General features: G+C 39.0%; 2 protein-coding genes and 1 long non-coding RNA gene across 3 annotated transcripts in view; all 3 read right to left on the bottom strand.

Moving 5' to 3' along the window:
- LOC134816708 (serine/threonine-protein kinase Tao-like) overlaps nt 1-21,789 on the bottom strand; it is a 585,630-nt gene that overhangs the window by 176,131 nt on the left and 387,710 nt on the right. The gene's annotated exons all lie outside the window — the stretch shown is intronic.
- On the bottom strand, nt 265-7,702 carry LOC134817078 (uncharacterized). The gene is made up of 3 exons (XR_010160465.1): nt 7,619-7,702; nt 1,182-1,299; nt 265-1,027 (listed from the first exon to the last, which is right to left on the bottom strand). It is a non-coding gene; the product is annotated as an uncharacterized LOC134817078 (long non-coding RNA).
- Nucleotides 12,179-21,789, bottom strand: part of LOC134817631 (coatomer subunit beta-like) — a 40,943-nt gene continuing 31,332 nt past the window's right edge. Inside the window, exons 18-20 of the mRNA XM_063826870.1 lie at nt 13,708-13,838; nt 13,329-13,411; nt 12,179-12,658 (exon numbers count right to left, since the gene is read on the bottom strand). Coding sequence (XP_063682940.1) covers nt 12,532-12,658; nt 13,329-13,411; nt 13,708-13,838 — 341 coding nt within the window. The 3' untranslated portion in view covers nt 12,179-12,531. The remainder of the gene's footprint in view (nt 12,659-13,328; nt 13,412-13,707; nt 13,839-21,789) is intronic.

Below are 21,789 nucleotides of genomic sequence, written 5' to 3'. Positions count from 1 at the left end.
CAAGATATTGCGAGCGTCCTGTTACTCTCTTAGATGCAATATCTGTAAAGTATTGGATGAGAACTGATTTTAAGTAAGGATTTTAAATTAAGTTCAGGATTATAAAAAAATTCTCCGATTTGCAGTTCGAATAATATGTGCTTGTGATGCATCCGGCATCAGCATAATCTCAGAGGAAACATCTCTCGAGTGCATATCTTTTTTATCTTTTTTAGCAGAACTCTTTCCTCATCACTATGCTTATTATCAAACATGTCAATCTTACAAATGTCAACAATCCTAAAATAATTTAGAACCGAAACGTGATCCTTTGTAAAATTATATGTCCCAATAATCAAATTGACTTGTACTCAAGTATAAAGTTAAACAATTTACTCCAATAACCACGGTTACTAGCAAGTTCTCTCAAATGGAGAATATCATCATACGACTCCAGCAAGATGAAGCGCTTCCAGAGGTCAACCTTCAGGTGGTGCAGGAGGTTACGTCTGTGAGCCCCGAGTCTACCAACTTCACTACACATCTCGACAGCAAAACACAGCGCAGCTTGAGCTGGTGATCTTTCATCGCTCCTCAGTATGTGTCCTAGCATCTTCCACCTAGATAACTCAGCACGCTCAGACATAGGGGTAGAGTTACTCTGTTTGTAGAGGGTATCTTTGGACATCATACTGCGTGGCCAGCTGACATTCATGATCTTTCTGAGGTGGTTACGGTGACATGCATCTAGTTTGTCCCAGTACGATTTAGGCATTCCCCAGCAACTAGAGTTATACATGAGGATAGATACTACTTGGGCCTCATAGACCTTCAGCTTCTTCTGTAGGGGGATCTTACTCTGGCACCAGACCTTCTTGAAGTTCTGGAATGCTACATTGGCTAACATGATTCTTCTGGTGACATCTTTCCTACTTTCTAGCAGAGAACCCAACAACTTGCTACTGCACCATTCTTCATTCATTCTAAGGGGTTTACCATCATCTATGACCTCATCTTTCCCAGCTATGTAGACGTGTACATCACTATGCTGAAATTAAAAATATAATTTTTGACTGTACAATGGTAAGTAACTTTTCAAATCTCAATCAGGTTTTAATTATCTCAGTTACTCGCCAGATTTTGAACGATTAGGCGCTAGACAGTATGATTCTAAAGATTTACAATCTTAAATTTTGTACTACCTTTGTTCATCCTTAGAACAACATTACGAAGTACTCCAGCGGACGAAGTACTCCAGCGGAGGAAGTACTCCAGCGGACATCTGAGCAGAAACGATTTCACTCGACCAAGGTACTGGAGCTGAAAAATTTTGAGTCATATTTCTTTTGTAAACAAGTGAAAAAGAAGTACTAAATTACAAACAATGTCATTAAGCTTATTAGCGATCATGGATGAAGATAACAATGTAATTAGGAACAATGTAAACATGGAATGCAGCATCGTATTGATTGAGTGGGTCTCAGAATTAATTTGAAGATAACACACTTTAAAAAAAGTTTAAAGCAGTCGGTCGGATTAACAAGTAAAAGAAATACAGTAGTCCCGGTAATAAAGCTTTAATATACTCATGAGGAACAGTGTGTAAAAAATAACATTAAAATAATTTACTGGCTAAACATTTCAGGTTACTAAATGATTGAAAGTGCCTGTGTACTACTGCATAGTACATAATACTGTGTAGTGTGTACTATTTACTGAGTTATATTAATATATCGTGTATTGCTGGGAAGGCTGTTAATTTAGGATAGAGTTATTGTGGCACTTATATCAGTTTGTTCTTTTGTAGTTGTTCTCAAACTGCTGAGTAAAAGTTTTACAACTTAAAAGCAGTGTTTATAATTTAATTTATTATTGTTATTATTTCAAATATAACAAAAGCTTGGCGGTCGATCATAGTTTCGCAACGTCTATCCCAAATTTAAAATTATTCTACACAGCCCACCTGTATAACATCATTACATCAACCCAGGAAGTTATTAAAAGCAAAGCAGCGTGTACGAAACCATAGTATCAAAACTTCCTTTTCTCTTAATCTCTTAAAATATTGTACTAAGAACTAAAACAAATTCAATTGGGAATTGAAAGCAGTCTTCATTACGAAATTTAATACACATGACTCACTCCATGCACTAACAAAATTAAAATAATAGACCGAATAGAAATTACATCAAAGATCAATTAACAAGTATATTAATTGAGTGTATCATTAATTAAGTCCTCCAAATCCAGAGCACTGGAAGAGAGGCTGGGTTGAGTGATAAGTGAAGAAGTGAGGAAAGCTCATTATAATGATTACGTGAACATGTTACATGCTAGTGGAATGAGTATACTAGTATAGATACACCTGTAGGTACTTCAAGGGGCTTTCCAGAGACTGATGAAAAGGGTGATGGGCTTATATTACAGTATTTCGGTTGTAGTTGGAGCTAGGAGAGAAGTTGCCCAGGGTTTGGAGAGTAATTTGTTGTTAAGGATTCAGACAGCCTGACAGGAAACAGTAACCAGAGATTTTGACGCTGCCGTTGGATTTATTTTTTGCACTTCTCTCCCAAGATGTGTATCGCGATTATTGACGTCCTCGGCGATTTTAAGTATGGTCTTCCTAATATCCGTAGAGTTGAACCAGAATCTGTTGGGGGTCGTTTCCACCACTAAATGCCCAGAGAAACCCAAAGCATAGAGGTCCACACGAGAAGTTATCCGTCTGCTGTTGGCACGGCATGGCATTGATATATTTCACATTCCTTGCTGTTGGATGTTCTTCTCTTGAACAGACGAAAATCCGGTCACCATCCTCAGGCGATTTAGTTGCTACAGGAACTAGCAGGCGATTATCAATCTTCGTTGCTGGCTCTATTTTCCTAAACTCTAAAGAGTGGAGGAATGGTAACAGGCTTCACTCCCTATTCCACTCACTGACTGGTCGAGAGGCCGACTTCCAGCCCCCTCATTACTAGGGGGCCCAGGGAGATCAGATCATGTCACTAATTAGAGACGTATAATTAGTAATGTGATCCATCAGTAGAATTTAACTAACCTAGAAATGGTAGAGTTCACATGTACATCATAGCTGTGCATTAAGAAGTAAACATGATCTTTAAGATTTGACCGCTCGACTCGTATAACTATATCACATAAGGGACAGGAGCTCTTGCTAAAGAGGGGTTCTTGTATCTAGGTATGTGAGACGTACGTGCCAAAGGCATGCAACGGGAGTGAGCCGATCAAGTGTTCTTAGGTATATTATATACTGGAAGATGATAGACAATAGTATCGCATTCTATCAACATGTCTACCTTCTCCAAATTCATCTCTGGTCGGACAGGATGTCAACAGCTACTCGACTCTGATGGATACATCTACTCCCGGAAGAAGGACAAGTAAAGGATTCAGCCCTCAAGTCTGCCTGGCTTTCACAGAGGATTTAAATCCCGAGTGCATCGCCCAAAGCCCTCTGTTCAAGAGTATGTGCGAGCTATCAAAGATCAGCAAGTCATTACCGACTTTCACATCGACAGGTTGAGTGTTGGCAAGACACCCGCTAAGAGGCGAAGGAATTACCATACCCAACTCCACGATATCTGTTCTTTTAGTATTGTGTGTGTACTTGTTAATTTAAATCAAAACTAAGGGGTAAAACTGGGCTAGATATAGGGTAGAGTTCACATGTTCTGTAAATCGTAGCTGGTGGATCACATCACTAATTATACGGCACATCACTAATTATACGTCATATATTGATCTGACAAGCAGCACTTGTCACAAGAGACAAAGGATCTCATCTCGGAGCGGAGTAAGGTCAAGCAGAAATGCCCATGTGATGGATTCAATTATAGATCTGAGTATTCTCTTGCTAATAAGCGTGTTAAGAAGAGCTGCAAGAAGGACGATGAGAACTGGGCTTTACGGGTTGCAGCCGATCTGGAAACAGCTTCTTCACACGGTCAGCAGAGGGAGGTCTGGCAGATGATCAAGTCCTTGTCAGGCAAGAAGAGTCGGAAGTCAACTGCTGTCAGAGATAAAACCGAGAAGTTGATTTCTGACCCCGCTGCTCAACGAAAACGATGGGGTGAGCACTTCGCTGAACTACTAAACCCGCAGATAGGAGACGTGGACCTTTCAGACCTAGACAGTCTAGAGGTCGCACCATGTTTTCCGTATCTGAGTGATAGTGATTTACCCCCTAGCAGAACAGAGATCTCTGAGGCTTTAAAGAGTCTGAAGAATCACAACAGCTCTGGAATTGATGAAATTTCCAACGAACAGCTGAAGTATGGGGCTCCTGGTCTTTTAGTGTTTAGACAGGCTTGAGAAACTGTTTGCACGTGTTTGGGAGACGGAGAATGTGCCAGAGGATTGGGTTAATGGTATCATTGTTATTGTCCCGAAAAAGGGTGATACATCATTCTGCTCGAACAACAGGGGCATAACCCTACGCTCCACGGCATCAAAACTCTATCAGATAATAGTGTTGCGACGGATGAATGCGGGGCTTGAAGAACTGCTCCGAGAGAATCAGTGCGGGTTCAGGAAAAAAAGGTCTTGCATTGATCAGATTTATTCGCTCCGTACTATTATTCACAACAGCATTGAGTTTAACCTCCCCCTGTACTTAAATTTTGTTGACTTTAAAGCTGCATTCGATTCACTTAATCGGGAGTTTATCTGGAAAGCTTTCAGTCATTATGGCTTGCCTTGTAAATACATTCGCATAATGCAAGCATTCTTTTGCGGCACCGTCAGCTCTGTCAGACATAATGGTGAGCTCTCAGATTGGTTTGACGTTACATCTGGTTCTGGGCAGGGGGATATTCAGGGTCCACCTATCTTTAATGTTTGCATCAACCTGCCTGCGCAGCGGGCTGAGAATAACAAAGTGTTGTCACACGGGGCAGTGCTGCAGAGAGCTACCACCAGCTTTGGTCAGGATACAGTCGTCTTGGATACTGACTATGCAGATGATTTGGCTATCATGGACAACACCAAGGACGGTCTCCAGGAGACGACTGATCTTTTATGCAAGTATGCGGCTCAGGCTGGCCTCAGAATCAATGCGAAGAAAACAGAGGTTATGGCCATCGGCAAGAATACATCACAGAGGCCGTATACTGAAGCATCAACGGTGGACATTACAGTGGGAGACACGGCTATCCAGCAAGTCGGCAACTTCACTTACCTTGGGTCGATTATATCAAGTGATGGGACTATTGACCGGGACTTGTCTGCACGGATCCAGAAAGCCTCAGGAGCATTCAATCAGCTCGGTAATATTTGGAAGAATCGCAATATCCAAACTAACACCAAAATACGGATATATGTTGCAGCGGTTCTAACAATATTACTTTATGGAAGCGAAGTCTGGAACACTACTTCAAAGCAACTACATCGCTTCGAAGTTTTCCATCAAAACTGTTTGTGGAGAATCCTTCGAATTAAATGGTTCCACCGGATGAGCAATGTTCAAGTGTTGGAGCGGGCAAGAATAAACCCGGTTATAACCAACATCAGTGCCAACCGTCTTCGCTGGTTTGGACATGTTTCTAGAATGCCGGACACCAGGCTACCAAAGTATCTACTTGACTGGACACCTGCTCACGGCCGAAGATCACGTGGGCGGCCAAGAAAGAATTGGCGAACCTGTGTCCTGGAAGACGCAGTGACATTTACAGGAGATCCAGACATTGTATTTGATAAGGTCCGAGAGTTGGCAGGAAATCGCAAGCACTGGAGAGAGATGATACGACATAAGCGGCAATTCCTTGGTGCAGGCCACTCGAATGATCGAGGAGACCTTATCAAGTATCAAGTAAGTAAGTATGATCTGACCCCTAATAATAGGGGGGCCTGGAATTCGTGCAGCCGTTTCTCATAAGATGTATGAATGTAACCGACAGCAGTAAGTTCATCCCCGACATGTTATATAATGAATATCTGTACCTATTAAGCTCCTTGTGATTTTGCTCACAAATTGATGTGTTTATTCTATTCCGTAGCAGCTGTGCACAAATATTCAAGCGATGAAATATATCTTATGGATTTTTTAAATTCACCTCGAATGAAATCTGTCAAATAAGATGTACTTATGGCTTACTGGGCGGCGCTCAGCCTGCACTGTCTTTCCGCCGAATCTCTATCTTTGATTATGGACATAAATATGGTAACTTGTGGCTTCACTTGGTTACAGGATGGTCTCTAGGGTTGGATTTCACAGATTGAACTTTGTGGTTCAACAGCTCATCGAAGTTTATAACGCCGCCGAATTTGATGAATTGCGGGATCTCCGGTTTTGAAGAGTCTGCCAGCTTTCCTCCGTATGGTGGCAGCATACCAGGGAACTGCTTCTCGGCATGTCTGGCCACTTGGGAATTAAAGACCACAACAGATATTGACGGAATATGCTGCCATGATCTAAGGAACTGAACGTAATCCGATGCCCCTTCATGCAGGCAGAGGACCTTAAACCCTACACATATTCCATGTGGACACATGACTGTGAGAAGTCCACCACTCTTCCCAGCAATCTGTACAAACTTTTTAGTGAACGAATAGTGATCTGTGTTGTGTTCTATTATCCTCTCCACCCGTTATCTCAGTGTCCCCTTCTTGATTAATTTAATCATGTCAAGCATACCGTTGATGACGTTAGATCCGGTTTTCTGCTTGACGATCGATGTTCCACAAGTCATCAAATTGTATGGGGTAGACATCAGGTTTGCCGTCAGAGCCTTTATCTATTGCTTTCACATCAAAGAGGATGACAGGGGAATGCCTCCCACACTCTCTACAGGACTGGAAGTCTAGAGGTGTCTCCTTCATGCCCATATAGAGTAGGAAGGGATCCCCTAGGGTGTTGTTGGTAAGGTGGGGACTGTCGGACTCCTTTCGGAAAGATCGACTGTCTCGGATATGGGGTGTCCAAACAATGTCAGTCTGGTGAAGATGGTTTCCAGAAGCTGACAGTCTACAATTGTAAGGTCGTTGTTATTGAACCGTGAACACCCCTTCCGAGACAACGGTGTATCGATATGAAGTCTGACAGGTGAAACAGAAATAAAAATGTATGTCAACAGTCGTCACTGCCTCCTTCTGTAACCACCTCCCCTGGCTGGTTACAGTGTGTGTAGATTTGCTCGAAGTTTTGACAGGGATTTGACTGGTTCCGTCTTACACATGAGTGGATTCCACTCAGTGGAATGCGTTTGTTTTCCATCGCATGTTTGCAAAACCTCGGTAAAACTCGGCTTGGTCAAGTTTTTATCGTACATTTTGAACGTTAAGATCTGACGGTTTCGATTTAAATCAGTAAAATGTACTACTATGATATGCCTTCATACTAGTGATTTGACTTTACATACTGGTGATTTAAGTACTGTTAGTGTTAAACGACACTGCAATTCAAACATCAAGCATTTGTGAGATCAATAAACGTTGATAGAAGATAAACTGAACTTTCACCCGGGTAACAGCTGATTATCAAGCCTGGAAACAAGTTATTTAGATGGATTTGAGCATGACGAGTGACGACATATGTAACTCGAGATCACACATAAAATCGGCAATATCCAAGTATCCCGATGGGCGACACGTGTTCACGAACAGTTTTTACACTTGTACTAACCGATTTGACAGTGCTGCATGTCTTGATATCAGGTTTTTTGATATCAGGCTTCTTGATAACAGGTTTCTTGATAGCAGGTATGCTCTCAATCTTCGACTACTCTTTGGCTGAAAAACAATAGTTATTTCAATGAATGTATATACCAAATGAAAACGAATGTAGGATAGTACACATTGCATGCTGCGATAAGTTATGAAGCGTGTAACAACATACTATGTTACATCGATTCTTTGACATTTGACAAGATATACTTACAGGAAGAAAATCATATGAGCTCGAACTGTATGTATCTTGGAGCAATTTGTTCATTTGTGATGAAATATTGTTCCTGGGAAATACTGTTTGACTTACATCTCAAAACTTATTTAATTTAACTGTTACAATACCTGCCGGCAGGTATAGTAACAGTTAAATTAAATAAGTTTTGAGATGTAAGTCAAAACCATGTAAATCTATTAAGTTGATCTACCAAATAATGGTATAGGTGGTGTCCAACCGTGTCCATGTCGATTGGGCGACATCTGTCCGACAGCCGAATTAGGGATTTCGGACAGATGTGGCTGTCGGACAGGAGTCGTTTTTGGCGACATCTGTCCGAATTTCGGATCATATTGTAATTTCAGTTCACATTCGTATTTCACAAGCTCACGGGTAATCTCGTGACGTTGCTCCCATTGTTCTAATGCTGATGTGATCCATTGAAATATAATCCTCGATATATGATTGACTAGTTGAGAACAGGAACGTCAGATCGTCCTAGCCGTAAACTTACAAGCTGTCGATCACATCACAGGACATGAGTACATATAAGACAGCGGTATGTAGATCAGTTATCGCAATCCACAATTGCAACCAATCTTCAGTTTATCCCTGGACGCAAACAAGGCTCGGCCCGGAGAACCCTGTCCTGAATGGCTTCCGATACGTCTTCGACAAATAAAGAGACGATACCACCCACTGGAAATATTCGGATTTCCGAAAGGGTTGCAGAGCACGATTCTACCGTGGAGAAACAACTGATCACTCCTACTCCTGACCGCACTCACCCTGCCCACCATGCTGAAACGACCGTCCACGTCAGCAAACAGAACTTGAAAAGAAAAGCTTCTGGTGGAGATCGACCGACGAAATAACTCTTATCTGAATCAGTTGGTGGATCGGGTTACGAATCTAGAGCTGCCAGCTATCACCCCTCAACAGAATGGTACAGAGAAGCAGAAAAGCAGCAAACAGACACCTTTCTAACCCGAGAAACCCTTCTAATCTGGAAACCTTTCTAATCTGGAAACGCTCCCCATTCCTGCAAACTATATGCTCTCTACCGACAACGAAACAATGCTGCTCTGGGACTCTGGATGGGACGAAAATACTCGACGATCTTTCCTTTGGGGTACTGCTAAGAACGCAGATCATATATTATATGGCGGACGCGGAGCATTGGGTAGATCATATCTCAAATTGGAAATGTTACGTATACAAATTAGCGAGTAACAGTTCATGAGTTCAGATCATGTCTCTAATTGGAAATGTGTTGAAATCAGATGATGATTTCGGACAGATGCCGTTTTTTTCTGGTACCCTGATTCGGACAGATCTCGCTGTCGGACACGAGTTGTGTTACCGTCCATGTCACGGCGCAAAGGCTCAGGTCGTTGCACTTTTAACAATAACAATTTTAATGATTGTGAACCACTTACAACTGGTTTAGCTGGCACCCTCTGAGGTATGGATTTCGTCTCTACTACACCGGCTAAACGTTTAATCTGCGGTCAGATGTGTCCCATTAGCTTCAATTAAAGTCTATAATTCGATCGTGATAGTTAAAGTTTTAAGAAACACCAATAAAAGCAACACTTTTGGTTCATACATTTACGTAAAAAGCATGTAACTTTTCAAGTTTGTTATAATATCAGATATAATGGTCACCACGTCATCATTCTATCGAGTTCAAGTTCCTGCAATTTAGACTCTTAAAAGGTGAAAATCGATGATATCAATCACAAACAATCTTCCTAACTAAACTTGTTACAATATTTTAATTGTATAACTTGACAAAGACTTACCACTAAGTTCCCTACTGTAGCTTATGATATCAGTCAGTAGCTCTCCTTTCATTCAATTGTTTCAAAACTGACTTTCAGCAGACAAAGCTCCAAACTTTTGCTATGCAGTCTATACAATGTAATTCAGTTAATATAATAATTTCAATAGATTCAAAATTAAACAACAATAAATCAGTTTGGTAACACGACATCTGTCCGACAGCGACATCTGTCCGACAACACTATTTTCGTGTGTTTGAAGTGATATCTCAAATTTGGCACATAGAAATTTAATCAAACTTGCAAAAATTATTTGTCTTAAAGCTATCTTACTATCTAGAAAGTTTCAAGAAAATCGTATCGTTGGATCTCCAGATATATGCTTTGGAACCACTGAAAACCACCGAATTGGATATATTTTTAGTGTTTAAGGTAATATCTTAAATTTGGCACATAGAAACTCGCTCAAACTTACACAGATTATTCGTCATATAACCACTATACTTTATGAAAAGTTTCAAGAAAATCGTACGGTAGGATCCAACATAAACTATTGTCCAAATAACCTATTTTCTGATTCGGACAGATGTCGCTGTCGGACAGATGTCGGCCAATCAATTGGAACCATCAAGGGGAATGAAATTAAATATTGGATGCCAGGAACTAGAAATAAATATACTGGAATACTGTGTTTCCATGGAGAGGTCTAATTCTAATTGGAACCATCAAGGGGAATGAAATTAAATATTGGATGCCAGGAACTAGAAATAAATATACTGGAATACTGTGTTTCCATGGAGAGGTCTCATTCTAATTGGAACCATCAAGGGGAATGAAATTAAATTATTGGATGCCAGGAACTAGAAATAAATATACTGGAATACTGTGTTTCCATGGAGAGGTCTCATTCTAATTGGAACCATCAAGGGGAATGAAATTAAATTATTGGATGCCAGGAACTAGAAATAAATATACTGGAATACTGTGTTTCCATGGAGAGGTCTAATTCTAATTGGAACCTCGGGCGCGCCGTGAGGCGGGCGCGCGCTACTGCAAGCGCAAGGGCTCTGGATAGAGCAAATAAGCAAGTAATAAGCGAGCGTGCTAAATCACTCTACAGTCGATCTTCGAGATTGTTCTAAAAGGGCCCCCGACAGTTGAAACCAACTTCAATCGATGTATTTTCGGACACTGATTCCGAATCACCCCCTATGACATAGGGTTAAAATGCTCCCCTGACGAGATATTGGCGAAAAACTGGTCTCGATCACGTGATATGACCATATAAGGAAGTTAGTCCAATTTCTCATTAGGGTTAGGGTTTCAGCATATGCTTTTATTAAGGATTGGGTTAGGGTTAGGGTTGGGATCAGATTAGAGGGTTAGGGTTTCGAATAGTCGTTCAGGACCAGCTAGAGAACGAGTAGAAAAAGTCACGTGACAGTCGAGTGTAGAGTGATTAATCATCATCCAGGGTCGTTCACATTTTCGGTAAAATTTGGGACAATATACTAGATTTTGAGTTGTAGCGCGATGCACTACTGGGTCGCGCGCGCATCAAATAATGCTTCTCGGTAGATCGGCGAGATGCACCACTGTGCCTCACCGAGCTGCGAAGGATTGACATCGTGAATCAAGATTTTGAGTTATCTCAAAAAGTTTTACTTTGGGCCGAATAAAAGTTCGAAACTTTAACATTTAACTCTGCAGATTCCTGGTTGCTGGTAGGGTTATAAATATAATTATATGAACTATGTCTATATGCTATACCAAGACGCGCCGAGTTGGACTCGTCGATGGTCTATAAGTATAATACTAATAGTATAATTTGTGGAACAAATATTTTACGAGTATCACCCTTTAACAGATTCCTGTCCTCTGATTTGGGATTGGCTTAATTGAAATGACGACTAAATGAAATGACGATGCGGGTCACGACGTGAGACAAGCTTGTGTCACGTCGTGACCCCCACGGTAGTTTCACTAATATAAGTGATTACGATACAGGGGGAGCCGCGCACTCGTGCACGGCGGGTCATACAACGTATGACAAAGACAAGCAGGCCCACCAGACGGTAATATTTTCTGGGTAACCACTGAGAGTGAGACATGAAAGGGGGCGGGGTTTCTTAGTGATTACGCTAGTTTAACTTTAGCACAATAGCTATGAATTAAATTGACTACGGAAGTGGGTAAAAAATTGATCAAAAACATGACAAAGAAAATAGAAATGGGGTGAAGGTTCGTTTTGAAAATGATTATGAATATGATCCATCAAGCAATTCCCGCGACGTTTAATACATAATATGATGAATTTTACTGTTTACTGATAAGTTTAGTGTTCGCTTTTTCACTCGAACAAATTTCCAAATCTATGGCACGGATTGAGTTATATCCGATTGGCTAACACGAGTCATGAACGTGTATTGTGTATGCTTCTGGCGCCTGTTAAAATCGATTTCAAGTACTAAGACAATTTTCATAATATCTGAAATTTTGAAAGACAGTAACAAGAAGATTTAGAATACAGCAGGTTCAGATCAAAACATAATTTCATTAATCATTTATTCTATCATATTCATATTAAAAATGATACAAGTTTACGAGCAAATATTTTATCAAGGAACCCCTTCATTCAACATTTAAAAGCTGCGGTGGTCACGAAAAATAACGAACTTTCGTACTTAATACAGTGAATACGCATGGAGGGGTCAGAAAGGTGCGCCTAGTCCAAATTTCTTGATAAAAGAAGACCTGCCCCGATTGTTTTTCTAAGTCAAACTCAATAAACTAATCTCATGAAATCAACGGTTTATTTTCTTAGAATCCATATTTCCTTCATGCACTCAAAACCAATATAATGACGTCAAGTTAAGCCCCGGCTTCCTTCTTCTGACTGTGAGTAATCTTGTCGCCTAGAGAAAGTGCCATTCCCTGGCTCTTAGCTCTGATTCGGATATGACCGGACAGGGCGCCAGAATCAGACATCTTCTCAATACTGGGGAATAAAACATGGTTAATACAGAGTAGGACAGTGTTGTTACAGTGGTGTTACAGGTGTTGTTACAGTGTTGTTACAGGTGTTGCTACAGTGTTATTACAGGTGTTGTTACAGGTGTTGTTACAGTGTTGTTACAGTGTTGTTACAACGGGGTGAAATTCTCTTTCAAACTAATACATTAATTTTAAAGAGGTTTGTTCCTGGCTACAGTCGAGTCCATCCTTCTATATGGCTCTGAAAATTGGACTGTCAGCCAGACCCTCGCAAAACGTATTGATGGATGTTATACGAGAATGCTGAGGATGGCACTTAACATTGACTGGAAAGAGCGGCAGACTAACGCCAAGGTGTATGGACACCTCATCAGAGCATCTGATAAGATAGCTGCACGGAGGATGAGACTCAGGTCATTTAGCCAGACATGAAGAACTTATGAGTCATCAACTTCTCTTCTGGGAACCCCTTCAAGGACATCGTCGAAGGGGAAGACCACACCTCACATATATTGACATCCTTCGGAAGGACACGCGGCTTGCCGACAGCAAGGAGATTAACAAACTCATGCTGGATAGACAGATTTGGAAAAAAACTATCTCTGTTCGGACGTTGAAGCCGCGCAAAGTCGAGTCGAGTAAGTCTAGTCGAGGTTTGTAGTTAATTAACATACCTGATGTTGGCAAGAGCGTCTTCTCCGAAAACACTTTTAGCGTAGAGATTAGCGGCTAAGAACCCGCAGTCCCCTTCCAGTGCCTGGTGGGAAGGATTGTGAGCAGGAGTAGCTTTGTGTTATTATTTCCCATATTAATTAACTCAATACCATACTACCATCATATTTTGGCGGGTTAAATTATGACCAATATAGTGGTTTTTACCGCCATAATATTAGCGCACATTAGGTAACTATCATACGAGCATAGCAATTTTCTAGGTGATATACCATCTTGTAACACAATATTAGCACGGCGGTAAAAGGCACGAAATCGCGATAAAATCACACTAAAATATCAAAATCTAGGGGTTTAACTTAGCTGGGCTGAGTAAATTACCTGTTTGGGAGTGAGACATTTCATGTTAGTACATTTGAGAATGTGATCCAGGTACTGGTTCATATCGTTAATGTTGCTCTGTACCGACACCTTGTTCTCCCACTCAAACTCTGCCCACATCTTCCGGAACTCTGAGGAGACAGTTTTTAGTTTAGGGGTCCTTCACAAAATAAGGATAGTCAATTTTTTGGCAATTCTTACCCCTCCCCCTTCTGTAATCAAGACCAAACGATGTGTATCCGTTTTAGATCTGCATTGAAATGTGCTCACTGTGAAGTGATCAAACCAAGTGAAGCCATAGCCAGGCTTTTATACGAACATGACATAGCAGCAAAAAAAACTTTCCCACATGCCCTGACGTAACGATTTCTTGAATTTGTCAAGAACCCAAGACAATTTTGGACAGTTTGGTGCCTCGTAAACGATTCTTTCAACCTCGCTGAATATTTAACGCTTAGTAAACCTATCTAGTATCTTGCAGCCTAGTGGATTTAATCGATCGCACTTATCTTGAAAACTATTGTATCAGGACTGGTCACTGGTTGGTTACTGAGGATAGAGCCGCTGGGCCAGGGACCAGTTTTACATCTTTTTATGGTTATTATATGCTGATTTAAACCTTGGAGATCCAGAGAATCAGAACTGTTAGACAGAAAATTAGGCACTTCCGAAACTGTATGAAAGAAATCTTCTAGAGAGCAGTTCACACACACCATGCGATTCTCATTTCTCAAGCGCTTATTCAAACTTTTCATAAATGACCTGTCGAAGTCAATTTATGGATCAAGGATGCAGCTGCTTGACAAAATATATATTGTTAATCGAAATATTGTGTTGTGGCAAAAGTTGCTGTAGAAAAAACTCAGTACATAATTCATTAATTAAAAAATCATTAATAATGATATTATGTATCTGAATAAAGACATGACTGCAGCATTCTTCGATAATCTGCTAATCAGAAATCGAGTGTATGTTTGTTGAATACGAAACACAAGGATATTTTCTACAAGGACTTATAAATCGAGGATCTGTGCACATAATAGTCAGGAAAACAAAATTTTAAGAAAACAAAATTTTACTTTTGGAAAGGCTTTTAACTCGTTGCAAGTCAATGGATATAAAAGCCTAGATCAGTTTCAGACATAATTTGGGTCGAACCTTGAAATACAGTAAATTGTAAACCCCCGATTTGCCATGCACAGGGGGGAAAGGAAAATAGTACGGTAAATTGGGCTGTACAGTGTACAGTGTACCGTGAACGGTAAATTGGGGTATTTAATTCATGAGTCCAATTAGGATCACATGGTTTCACTCCGCATAATATTCGTTCCCAATTAGGGGGAATTTAGCAAAAATGATCGATTATATACTGCTCACTGATGTGATAAACTACTACTTAGAACTTTATTGTATATCTGTTCAATATGAAACACAAGGATGAATTTTACAAGCACGTACAAATACAAGATCTGAATGAATTGAAGTTATCAATGAAACAAAAATTTCAATAAAACAATTACTTTTGGAAAGGCTTATAAAGTGTCGCAAGTCGATGTTTTAAAAGCCTATTATATATACAAGCTTAATCTACTTATATCTGAATACTTTTAGGGCTCTCAAAACTTACAGCGGTCTTTGAATGGGCTATAAAATGGCCGAATTTGCGTATTAATTGGAATACAAAGTGGGTTACTCCCTATCATCTACCTACATAAACTTCATGTAAAAACCTTCTCAACTTGATCAACCTGTTACATGAGGATGTACAGTCAAAATAAAGAGAACTTTTCCTAAGTTCAAACACAAGAAAATGTTTATTTCATTCTATAAAGCTATTCAGTATTAGTCCGTTAGCAATCAAATCAAATCAAATCATTTTTTGTAATGGACTTTCTGAGACTCTCTTGCAGGGCCACAAAAAGTCCTAATTGCACGTTCTCTAATAATCACACACAATACAAATTCCAATTAGCTGTCGGCGAAGTTTGATGAATGTCAAAAAATTTAAGATTTGTTTGAAATGTTGTTGTATTTTATGGTCGCGATCAGTATTCAGGCCAATATAATTTAACCATGTTAACGTCATGCTAACGAGTTAATTGACTGAAATCTTAAACATTTCTGTTAAAAACTTCATCTCCAATTCAGCATCACACTTCTAGACTTTCTACTCTATTGATTTTCTGATGGATCCACTTTATTTTCTTCTTCCTTGATCTAATTTATCTGTGTACCAAGATTCAAGAATTTTTCAAACCATATAATAGCCACTAAAACCAGTCCCTCACCGAGATCCATAATGCAAATCGCACACATTCATTCCATTCCTCTTAGGGGCCCGATTAACATTATCTACTTGTCTAAATGTCTAAAATAACTATTCATTGTGAATTGTGATCCACCGGCTGGGTCTACAACTTTGGGCAACGAAGAATTTTACATAATAATGGCTCTCAAACCAGAGTTTTTTTTAATTATTCAACAGATTTCGTATTCTATGGAATGGGTTTACTCGGGAGTTGAGATGTCAAGACAATATCTTCTTGACAGCCAGTACTCTGCACGTGGACTCCCATTAACGCGCATGTATTTAAAAGTCTAATTCTATCACACATTTATTTAGACCTAACGGCTACGGTTACTCAATGCCTCCTCCCCATATCCCTGACAATATGTTTCTGTCAAGGGAACATCTCTCTTGGAAAATAAACCATATCTATACGCTCTCTTTAGACTCTCTAACTCGAAGAATAAAGCCACATTTATAATGCTACAAAAGACGTAACGTAGTCGATATAATTGCACAGCAAACATGGCTATCTCGCATCCTCGTTTCGTTAAGGACAGATGGACAATAGAAATTATAAATAAGCGTTTCCCCCTTACACGTATTTCTCTCTTTAGCAGTTTTGCTCCCTATAGCAGTTCTCTCTGCTCCCCAATTCTTGATTTGCCTAGAATTCATGAAGATCAGATTCTCTAATATATGTTTAGAGATATCTTTGGCAAGGGTTGAATATTCATCATTACAATAAGATGGGATTCAGACGAAACTCAGTATTCTAGCCAAAGTTTTCAAATTGCCATGCTTAATCCCTTATCCCTAAATGGGTTTACAACAGATAATTTAACACGAGTTTCTTGTTAAATGTCGTTTTAACTAACACGTCTTTTAACTAACACGTTTTTTAACTAACACATCTTTTAACTAACACGTTTTTTAACTAACACGTCTTTTAACTAACACGTTTTTAAACTAACTAACTTGTACTTGTAGATCACCTTTGTATAGAACATGAAAGCGCTATTCCTGGTTGACGTACTTGTAATCGTACTTATTACAACGATGGTCCAAGGTATGCGATAACACTAATTTACCAAAATCTAAAATTATCTATTTTCTGAACCCAAAAATCCGTTAAAACCTGTTAATGTTAAACTATATTAAAATGGCAAGAGTGGGATCACAAATTTAACTGTTAACCTAGCCAAGTAGCCTTAATCCATTCAGGTGAGCTGCAACTAAGAGTAACTGCAGATGACAAAATAACCGCTTTATATGTGGACGATACCAAACACAGTGTCCAAGGTGATTATTTATAGTTCACAAATATTGGTAGCAATATTTCTGTTACCTATAATAATGTACTGTGCTCTGCGAATTGCAACACTTGATTTTATTGTGCTCTACCAATTGCATTACTTGATTTAACTGAATGTATATTGTGTATATTGTATATATTGTATATATTGTTTAAATGACCTTTTTTATGTTCAAGAGGACAAGTGGGATGAAGAAGACGTATTCTCACTTTCTGTCATGCCTCGTCTCATAGCTATAAGAGCTTACAACGCTCCTCATCCGACAAAATCGTTCACTGCTGGTATACTAGCCTCACTGACAAATGAAGACGGAGAAGATGTGGTAGTTACAAATGGAGCCTGGAGATGTTCTGCAGTGTTGGAGCAGGGCTGGATGAAATTGGACTTTGGAGGCAGAAACAAACAAGGCAATTGGGGTTATGCGAAAGTAATAGCGATCAGCGGAGGTGGAAAGTGGAAAAAGTAAGTGATTTATTTCAGTGTCAGTATTTTTTTATAGCCAGTACTAATGGCTATGAAGAAATACTTATTTTCCAAGATTCCCATGTATTTTAAGATGTGATCCTTGTGTTTCACTATTAAATCTCAAATTAAATTGAACAAGGTTATTATAATCGATTACGGAGGAGCAAAAACTGATTATGTAATATGTGAACGGTCCCTTACTACAACTATCTTATTGCAGACACGTTGCGAATATCTCCCATCAAGCTATGTGGATCTGGAGTAAAGGAAGTAAAGTAGAGATTCCGTACTGTCGGTGGGAAATCCGGCAATTTAAAAGTTTCTGTAAGTAGTTTATTTATTTTGATTTATTATTATTAAAATTACACAAATTCTCCCCCATGCTCACTCCAAACCCCCCCCCCCCCCCTATTCCCCGGACCCCTCTACCCCCTATAATACTCTTAGAGATGCATTCATCTATTACTTTTAACCAAGATATCTGGCGAGAGGGTTGGTGTGGATTTGCATAAGGCTGGCTGCTTGGTAGGATTAGAGGCTATTATATATAAGAGCGATATAAGAGAGATATATCTAAATAAGTAATTATAAACATTTCAAGAATTTCTTGCGCAAACGGCCTTGAAATGTTTAAATGAAACTATAAATCCCAGCAGATTTTGGAAAAAAGTGTCTGATTTAGGGTCTTCAAAATTGAGTTGTGTGGATCGGAATGGTTCGGCGTACAATCTTTGGAACGAAGAATTGTACATAATGCATTAATACATTTTACATAATACATAGGCTCTCTAACCAGATAGTTTGAGGTGTTGAATTTAGTATTGGCGGTGGTCGAATTTTTACCACTGATATTCGAGCACTGTCGACTGGAAGAATTGTACTGGTAAACATTTTTGGTGGATTAATTGTTTAATTTGTCCACTCTGAGACCAGATAACGAAATAAAACACAGACTAAATCTTTCCTTCTTCAATGTTTACCTACTAGTAACGGGTTTGCTTAACTTGTTCTATAAAGCTTACTATCTTAAAGTTAATATTTTCATTTCATATACGTTTTTTCAATCTTTACTTTTGGTATAATGCAAGGGGGCATTTCTTTCAAAATTTAGTAATGTTAAAGTTTATTACTGCTTCCTTCCTTTCCTAAATTACTATTATAATTTTCGGTCCCGGTGACCTTATGTTGGCCATATTATCAATTATGTAAGCCATAATGGGTGATCACAAAAAAGGATTTGAAAAAAGTTCCATTTTTTGTCATCGCCCGTATTATCTACTATGTAGCTATACCTAAATAACTTACCGCTCATTATCCTGATATAACTATAATATTTTACTGTTATAGGTTGATGAATTAGTAAACTATTTAAATTGAAAATATTGATAGCACCTATAATACTAATGCCACAAAGTAAAATAAAACCAGTTTTAGAAAAGCACGTGGCTCAACATAATGGCTCACTTACAAAACAGGTGAGTAAAACGGACCAATGAGAGTTTAGGTCCCTTACTTTAGTACATAACATTAGCAAATTCCACGATGCTCTGTTACTAGTTTTAGTTGTTACGTCTAACATAAAAGCGTAGACGGGGAAATGAGAAGATTGATGTGCCACTATCTCATATAATTTGCACTTTCCGAACAGTTTGTGTTACAAACATGTTTTTGCCCTCTAACTCTAAGATGCTAAGCATGTAAGCATGTAGATATTTTTCAAGGACAGCTGATAATTAAATTATTGGATACACTTCTCGGAAATAAAAGAGAAGAATAAGAAATCTATAGAAATGCTCATGATCGCAAAAAATAGACAACAAATCCTTTACTTGTCTGATATATATAATAGGAGTACTATTACCGCAATAATTACCTGGCGAACCTCTAAAAAAAATCACTATACAGTGCCCCTCTAATGTCCCATATAATGACTCTTAATGTTCATTATATCATCTTTTGCCAATGTGTTGTTCCATAACATGAAATAATATGTTCCCTGCGAACATTTTGCGTCTGTCCAACAGTTTAATATATAATATGTTAATAAATAACTTCTGCGTCGTTTGAGCAAGCTTCAGAATCGGATTAGTTGCACCTGAGGACTAGAATGGGCGTGTGGACGAATCAGGTGATCAGCGGAATAATGACACTGGTCACCTACAAACCATTTTTGTTATTTGCAGGCAGCTGTGTATAAAACAATTAACTAAGTTCAATAAGTAACCGATAAGCCTCACATACTCGCCTCGCCTCGTATAATAGTATAGTGCAGTGAGCAGTATGACGCTCTACCCTTTATGTTAACGCGCCTAATCGCTTGTAATTTGTAGTCGGTGCCCCGTTTTAGCAACTACCGAGTCCACGCCTTTATTAATCATGCTCGTCTTCAGTAATTAAGTATTATTTATCATACATAATTCTTCATAATATACCTTAGCAGTAATTTCAATGGCCTGATACTACAATACAGCCACAACGTTTGCTTCGCCGATGGTTTTAAATATACTTCTACTGCAGTACTTATTATAACATCGAGATAGCAGGGCCTACTCTCATGCTGTCTATAGATGATGATAAACTCTGAAAAAAATTAACTCTGAATAATAAATGTTTCGCAGCTTGGCAATTGATCGGTTTAGTTGGTGTTGTACACACTGCATTGATAATAATATCACGTTCTACGTGTAAATAGTGTGGATATATGCGAATATATAATCTACAAACTGATACAGTACTTATCTATAATAGTATAATTCGGATTTTTTTTAAACTGACTATAAAAAAATATTATTAACTTCCTCCATGTGACCACGGGTCTTCTAGTACAGCACAAAACGTATTTGTATGTTATTATTTTTAAAAAGAATGATGCCAGTGTTAAAATGGTACTATACGTGGTGATACCTAAGGCCTCATTAACAAAACATAACAGGTGGATAAATTCATCAATGATGGTGAGAGATACAATCCACCAACAGCTGTTATCACTTAGTAGAGAAAACATTTGCAAGATTAGCGCCCATGGCGCGTAACTTAAAGCAGGAATTTTTTTCAGATTGTTTGCGCGATGTCCAGCTGATCTGTGCTATTTTAAGTACACAGTTGATAAATAACTTTCTGCTATTATCAGAATTGTTTTCTTCAATCCAATCAATTATACTATGAATTCATCTTTATTATTTTAGAGTCGCTTATATATGATCCACATAACAATTATCAGGATGTCTAAGGAAGTCGGTACGCTGAGTGACCTGGAGCGTTACCTCCTGGGTAGCTGGAGCCTAGTAACAGTGCTTGTAGGGGGAGTTGGAAACATCCTACTTATCACTGCAGTTCATTTGAAACACTTCAAGATAGACAAAACTTCACTCTGGTTCATAGTTAACATGTCAATCTCTGATCTGCTTTATATTCTAACAGTGGTTCTTCCTTCAGTATCAAGCAACTTCACTAACAGGTAAGAGATCGGGATTTTATATGTCAAAATCTCAGAGCTCGTACACTTTCAGAGGTTGGACACTGGCCAGGATCCTGATTTAAACACATACTTAAAATCACGAAATTGAACTCCCGTCACGTGGTGCCCATATAAGGGGTGCTAAAATGAACTCACGACGGTTGAACATTTGATCGATTTCTAAAAATACTGCAGGTGGCTGTTTGGTAGGATACTGTGCAGTTTGTCCAGTAACTCTGCTAGTTGGTACGCTATAGTACACCTGTTCTCTCTGACGCTCCTCTCACTGAATAAAATACTGAGGTGCATGTTCCCGCTCAAGGCTCTTTATTATATACTCAGGTACTTTACTGCACACTCAGGTACTTAATTATATACTCATGTAGTACTTTATTGTACACTCAGGTACTTTACTGTACACTCAGGTACTTTACTGTACACTCAGGTACTTTATTGTACACTCAGGTACTTTATTGTATACTCAGGTACTTAATTATATACTCAGGTACTTTATTGTACACTCAGGTACTTTACTGTACAATCAGGTACTTTATTGT

This window comes from Bolinopsis microptera, chromosome 6, assembly GCF_026151205.1.
Source record: "Bolinopsis microptera isolate Bmic1 chromosome 6, MBARI_Bmic_1.0, whole genome shotgun sequence".
NCBI classification, from domain to species: domain Eukaryota; kingdom Metazoa; phylum Ctenophora; class Tentaculata; order Lobata; family Bolinopsidae; genus Bolinopsis; species Bolinopsis microptera.
Note: the sequence above shows the minus strand (reverse complement) of the source record. Positions and strands in the feature narration are given on the sequence as shown.